This window comes from Pterocles gutturalis, unplaced genomic scaffold (assembly GCF_000699245.1).
Source record: "Pterocles gutturalis isolate BGI_N339 unplaced genomic scaffold, ASM69924v1 scaffold27758, whole genome shotgun sequence".
NCBI classification, from domain to species: Eukaryota; Metazoa; Chordata; class Aves; order Pterocliformes; family Pteroclidae; genus Pterocles; species Pterocles gutturalis.
The window spans coordinates 31,664-38,989 of NW_010123843.1; the positions used below are offsets into that span (position 1 = coordinate 31,664).

Sequence of the window (7,326 nt, forward strand, 5' to 3'; positions counted from 1 at the left end):
CAGGAATGCATTTGCCCTGATTTAGGACCCAGAACAGCTCTGTGGATTTATCTGGCATCATGCCTGGCCTAGAAAACCAGAAAAACTAGAGAACAATTTACTGATAAAGTACAGGGCAGTACAGGACTCTTCCTATGCACAGAAACAGCAAGAGTAGTTGTCCTTTACTCAGGCTACCTCAACACTCTACCACATAGACAGAGAACTACTGTTTCTCTAGTTTAAGTTTGGTACAAAGCTTTCAAAGGAATGCTGAAGTCAAACAGAGCACAGTGCCTACAGAACAAGCTAAACTATTCCTTATGAAATGGCTACTTCTGACGAGCCACCCTGAAGCAGGAACAGACCACAGAATATGTTTGTACATCCTTTACCATAAATAATTTAGAAATAATTACAGAACAATAGGTTACTATTACAAATGCATAGTAGGACTTTACTTCTTCACCATACAAAAATTTTTCTCCTGCATTCTCCATTTGCAATCTAAAGCATAAAATAGCAAGCAGCCTTATAAGAAATGCTCTTAGAGCAAAAACTCTTAGGATGCATAAAGTGAAATTATTGCCTCTATGAAACAAAAAACAAGGATCAACATTCACATTTTATTTTATGCCCTTTTTTCCACAGGCAGATTATAAGCTTATAGTTTATTCGTTCTAGGAAGAAATATTTTAATGTGAGGGTGGTGAGGCACTGGAACAGGTTGCACAGAGAAGCTGTGGATGCCCCATTCTTGGAGGTGTTCAAGGCCAGGCTGGATGAGGCTTTGAGCAACCTGCGCTAGTGAAAGGTGTCCCTGACCATGGCAGGCTATTGGAACTCAACGAGCTTTAAGGTCCCTTCCAACCCCATACAGAATTCTATGATTCTATAAGCAATAAATCAATAACTTTGTCTATGCCTCTTGATATACTTTGCAAATCTAAGTGAGGTTTTGCCACACCCATGATAAATAAATTAAGCCATCTATTAATTATCCAGCTTTTGGATACCTGATCATCATGTTGGTGTTCTATGATACAGCATCTCTACAAATACTGCTTCTAAAAAGGCAATTTTTCCTTTCAAGTTCAAACTGACACAGAAATGTCTTCTTCCTCCTCCATAACATCCAAATTCTTCTTTCTTCTTCCTTTCTTTCCCCAAACAACTCCTCTACTGATGCCTTAGAATGGGCTCTAGTTTGTTTTACTCTGATGAGATTTCATAATTTTAAATTCAATAGTTCTGGGATAGGCTCTCACAAAAGGACAAAAGAGATTCTCTGGTTTTCTTAAAAGGGAGGTGATGTGAGTTTGTTGAGATTGTGAGCTGACTCCTGGAATATACTTTACTGACAAAAAAACTTGATGCAAACAAAAATACTTCTAGGGTAGATATCTCTGCTTTAAATGCAAATTAAATTTCCATTATTACTGAAGCCCCTCTTTGTAAAATTAACATAATTTCTGCAGAAAATGAAGTCAGAAATAACATTTTCTCCTAAGAATTCCAGTGAAAAAATAAAGCAAGCTTACCTCTTTGTCTGCCTTTATGAGGTAGTAAAGTATCAGAAATAAGGAGTCCATTGGTGTAACAAACAGCAGGCGTCCATCTAGGTGACAATAGGTAAAAGTAAGCTTAGTACCAAGAGGCACAGTATATTGACTTTCTTTTTTCAAGGATGTTTTTCAGGAGTGCGGGCAAGAAGAGGAGATTTTTTTTTTTTCAGTAACTCAATAATTTAATAAAATGGGCAGGAAAACAGTATTTGTGATTTTATATTAAAAATACAGAGAGAACTCAATTCCAACCCTGCCAAACCAAAGCACAAGCTCCACTGCAGGCCTGCTGGCTTTAAGTACTCTTAGTTTTGCCTTTTTCTGGACTATTGTAAACCAGCAAAATTGAAGCTGCCCTCTATTGGCAGATGCGGGTGTAACAGAAACTTCTAGGATACCAGATACACCCAGTATATATCCACTTCCAACACTGGGCAAGGCAACACTGCTGGCAGAGGAGGTAGGCAAAGCAAGAAAGAATTTCAAGAGATAGTTAAGTTAGAGCTGCCTCTCATCCGTAAGGGCAGAATCTGCATGAAGGCTCCTAATAGAACAAAATAAACTTAAACAGATCAGAAAACATGGCTCAGTACGTTGTATCCAAAGTTACACACAAAGAACTTGGTCTCTCATTGAGAGCTCTGCCCATCTGGAGCTCATTGTAGGACAATGGCTTAGTCGGGCTTTTTGTATAATCGTAGATAAGTGGAAACAACGTAACATCAAGGAAATTCACTAATGAGACCCAATAATTGATGACAATTTGATATTAATTAGCAAACCAAAAGTGAACAATTGCAATTTATTTTTAACTCACATGATTATGATATAATTAAAGAAAAGGAAATCCCACTGCGATGGCCCTAAAACTAACAAAAGATGAGGTGGGAAGAACATGGCTTGGACAGAGCTGATACCCAATCTAATATTTGTATTATTAACATGATGCATTGTGTGAGGCAAAACAAGCACCAGGACTACCTACAAACATGAAAGCTTTGATAATAAAACTGGAGGGGAAAAAAAACCAAAACCACAAGCCCCTTTCTCAAAGCTTCAATTTAAATGCTTTCCACTGTACCTCCAGGAAGAGGTATTTTTATTTGTTCTGAAGAGTTCAGACTCATTATGGGTGTATAAAGACCTCTGCCCTTCTCTGCAGATAACAAGATAATTTGCTTTAACTGCAAACACACAGCTTTTTTGTGTTGTTGTTCTCCTGATTGTTTCAGAGATGCAGCAGCTCTAACATTCAGGAACAATTTTTCCCCCTGTATCTTTTTAAAGAAAACTGAGGTGATGATTCCTTAAGGCAAATGTTTTCCGAGTGCCAAAAGAAAGGTTAGAAAGGGAGGGGGAGAATACAATGAGGATATAATTGGGAGTAAGGAGCAGACCCAGTCTCTTGGCTCACCCCCAGATGGAGCAAGGAAAAGCTCACAGACATACCGCTTGCATTGCTATATGCACCTGCAGAGGATGTTTAAAAGTTAACACACGTTTTGGGATATTACCATTAAAGAAGGCATACGCCTGGTGGAGTTGCTTTTATTTACTACTATCAACATTCTTTTTTCTAGTTAAAAAAGGACAAAATAAATAAGCCTTCATGTCCTGAATGAATACTTATTGCTTGGTCTATGGACCTGCTGGCAGAGAAATGCTACTCCAGTGACATCCCTACTGATAAGGACTGTTAAAGCTGTCACAAGCAGTTATGTACGCTTCCTCCTCATTTTCAGAAAGGCAAGCTAGGATCAGAAAATGACTGGGATGGTATCAACAAGCTCACTTCAGCCAAAACACTGAAATGGGACCTTCAGACAGCAGGTCTATCCTAAGATCCCAGCACTTACACAGGGGCTACAGAGGTAATTAAAAGAAAGCAAGTCCATACATTCCAATGATTGGAGCTCTAACACACTGCTCTGCTTAGCTAGCTAAGGCCTTCCAGCCCTTTTCCCCTCCCATAGGATAACACATTTTTCTTGCACTGAGAACTTTCTGGTCTGATTGACAAGGCAGGCTAAGTATTTTATGGCACTTCAGTTTAAATACAATTGAATTACTTGCCCCCCACCTCAAAGGCAACTGAACATCTGTCTAACTGAGGTTGCCAAAGGGAACCTTTTAAAGACAGACCACAAAGCCCTCAGCCCTGGTTAAATCCAGATGGCAAATGAGTGTGTCAGAAGGTAGGGATGTGATGCAGAATGCCTCAAACAACTAGGAAAAACACCTGTAAATTTACTAGAGGAGAGAGGCAAAGTCTGTGTATGAACATTAGTTACAGTTGGGGGAAGGATATGTTATACTACTCACCTTGTTGAACAGTCTGACCTATAAACCAGGAGCGATATTCCTCATGAAAAGCTTTTACTTCAAACAGCTGCTGTGCACCACTGTTGAATAAGTAAAGGGTTGCTTCCCCTGTTGAAAAGAAATCTGGTTTGTGTTTGTAAGCTTTCACAAAAATCAAAAGAATACCCAATACGACTTAAGAATGTACCTTATATACATACAGACACACAAACATACACACATTCTACATAAACTCACTACAAAGAAAGCTCAGACAAAGAAAACTATTATATACAGATGTTCATTTACCAGCTCTATAAACCAAACTGAATTTGAATCAATAAATAAGATGTGTGAATAGTTCATCTTACAACACAAAGCCTTTGATCCAAACCCACATCAAAATCACTCAAAAAAATCAGCTTTTGTCTGTACTGAAGGGGGAAGGTGAAAAACAAGAAAATCTCCTCTCCTTCCATCATGTTTGTCTCCAAGATATCAGACTCTGGGTTAGGGGAGCAAAAGTCTCAAACCTTTAAGTGACAATTTGAGGTTTGGGTTTTTTTTTCATCAAAATGCCAATAACTCAGTATGGGTAGACAAACAGGGTGAACAAGGAAACTAAAAGAAGTTTCTTCGAAGTGCCCATCAGAATCTTGATAGTTTGGAAAGGAAAATGAAAGCTTTATTTTAGGCCACCCCATAGCACAGCTCTATCGTTTCACATTAGTTCTGTGTTATAATGAAAGGGTGATGAATATGTTGCAAACAGGATTGGCATTTTCCATATCTAAAACAGGAAGTTGCCAGAACTACAGAAGGGGCCACTGAAATTTGGTTGGCTGAGTCTGTTGTCTGGACTGGTCTTGTCTTCGTTATCAATCCATCTTCAAGAGACAAGAGCAACTACAACATGGCAGTCCTGCTCAAAACACATAAAACACATAAAATTGCAAAGCTGCACTGACTTGCAGATCACAGGCTGGCTCAAAAAAGTCTCAACGTAAGCCCCCACAAGCTGACATCAGCACTACTGTTCTCAGTCTGCAGAGATCCCTAGGTGCAGAGGAAGGTCAGCTAAAATGGGTAGACATCTCTTCCCCAAAATGACTGATAATACATTTTTCCTCCTTTATCCAAGGAGGAATAATAATCAGATGTTTACCCTCATCTAAGGATACAGTTTCAGTTCTCTGATAATAATTTTTGTTCTGGGGAGGAGAGAAGAGCAGATGTAAGGGGCAGCAGTGGCTTCAATCATTACCATGTGCTTCTCAACAAGGGTCTACACCACAGTTTGATCAGTGCCAAAAGTCAAACTACTCACAGAAGTTCTCAATGAACAACTTGAGACTCTTACCAGTGAGCATGCCAGCCAAATGCAGTGGTGAGCTATGAAATCTTGGGAAAGAGACCATTCCCATTTCCTAACTCCAGCTCCTCAATTTATTTGCTTATAAGGACAGTCACTACAGGTTCCCACAGTGGCGCTACACAGAAACTCTAGGCGATAGAGGATGAACCTAGGCAGCTTTGCTCACAACTTTGCCACTTGAATTAGTTGCTTTAGTCTTGTGGTATGGTTATTTCCCGTCTTTTAGTTCAGCACTTTGAAAAATGCTCCTTGTGGTACTTCTGAATTGCAGGCTGAACCCTGGTTTATAGTCTTTGTAAGAGACAGAAATTTTGTCCATTTTACCTGCCTAGAAAAATGACCATGCATACTTTTATTTATTAAAGTGGTTAGAATGAATTCTATAGTGTGCCGAGTCCTTCACTGCATATTTATACACTACCTGGCATCAACAATTCATCTGTTAGACCTAACATACGGAAAATACATTAATAGGGTGTTCTCAGTCCTTCCATTTTCAGACCCTATAATAGGATACATAACTGAAAGTTTATGTAGGTCTATAAATAAGCTCCTGTAAATTCTAAAGGAACACACCCAGGCAATCATTGTACTTTAGGTTTTTCCCACAAACTTCTCCTAAGATCTCCAATTCTACAAGGTAAACAGATCTCTTCTTCCACAGAGAAAAGCAAACCAATATCTATGCTTTTAAAAACATAACCAATTAGAAAGCCAATATAATACCGCAGGTGAGAAATAGCTAGGGCTATATATTCCCACTGTAAATTTGAGCAAACAAAAACCAAGTATCATGATGAGTGATTTCACATTCTGCATCTATTGTTTTTCATTCTTTTCCTCTTTCAAGAACAAGTAGCAGTCACTATACTGTGACACTAAAATGTACCTGAAGACTTTAGTAACAAACATACATATATGCGAGCAGTGAATTTCAAAACAAAACCATACAACTTAAATCTATAGAAAACAAACAAGCTTATAAAAAGAAAAAAACAGCATGAAACACATTTTTCAAACAAAATATGTTAACCCTAACAAAACCTTACTGCAAATTTCTGTTGCAGTATCTCACTATTATATGAGTAATATAATAATTGGAGTATAAGAAATCCTGGACAAAAAGAACAATCTGACTAGAAGAAAGTTACTGTGGGATGGTGTTGTCACTATATTGCCTGCATTTGCTGGTCTTCCCAATATATTTTGAATTTAAAGTGCCTCATCATCTCTTAATAAAAGAGACACCACCACTTGGACGAGAGAAAGAAGAGATTTAGATTTAAAAATTAAAAGACTCAAAAAGCTTGGTAAGTATAACTTAATCACTTCTTATAACTCTTGAATATTTATTTTATAGCAGAAGATGTATGCTATGAAGCCTAAATTTGGATTAAAAAAAAAGCCCAGGCTCAACACCCAACACCGTAAGCTCCCCCAAACTAATGCACTTAAAAACAGAACTTAAATTACACCTCTTTTTTGTGCTGCCAATAATCCTGATGAATAAACAGTTCAACCAATTAAAATTATAAAAGAAATCCTAAATGTTTGCATAGCATTAACTATCTGGCATCACCAGCAGTATCTTTGGCACGCAAGACATACTATCATCATTATTTCAGCTTGCAAAATATGAATCTTTTGGTGGTGGAGGGAATCAACCAGAACATTAACAGGCTCATGTCACCATTCCAAAACTTGCCTGTGCTTGGATTGCGCAGTTTTGTGAACAAAGGTTCGCTGTCAGATGTCTTACAGGGGTCAGTGGCAGCCTCTGTAGGGGGAGAGGAAAAAGTTATGAACTTCAGAAGGACCTCACATTCTGCCATGCTTCTCCCAAGACATTCAAAATTAATTGCACTGACACTTTTTGAAAACTCATGTATTTTTTGCCTAAAAGTTATATGTCTCAGCCCAAATTCATCTTACCTGATCAAGACATCTAAATTATGATTATCAAGACACCTAAATTACGATTCCAGACTTCCAGGCACTCTCTATCTGCCACAGGAAAGATATGCACCTGGGGATGATTTAGATTTTGAAAACCACTTCCCCCTAGAGAGCCTCAGGCAGGAGAGCTCCTCAGTTTGACATCTCAGT

At 38.4% G+C, this 7,326-nt stretch overlaps 1 protein-coding gene across 1 annotated transcript in view; it reads right to left on the reverse strand.

Moving 5' to 3' along the window:
• RNASEH2B (ribonuclease H2, subunit B) overlaps positions 1 to 7,052 on the reverse strand; it is a 26,416-nt gene extending 19,364 nt beyond the window's left edge. The window contains exons 1-3 of the mRNA XM_010078081.1: positions 6,926 to 7,052; positions 3,867 to 3,974; positions 1,521 to 1,597 (exon numbers count right to left, since the gene is read on the reverse strand). Of these exons, the coding sequence (XP_010076383.1) occupies positions 1,521 to 1,597; positions 3,867 to 3,974; positions 6,926 to 7,052 (312 nt within the window). The remainder of the gene's footprint in view (positions 1 to 1,520; positions 1,598 to 3,866; positions 3,975 to 6,925) is intronic.
• Positions 7,053 to 7,326: the final 274 nt, after the last annotated feature.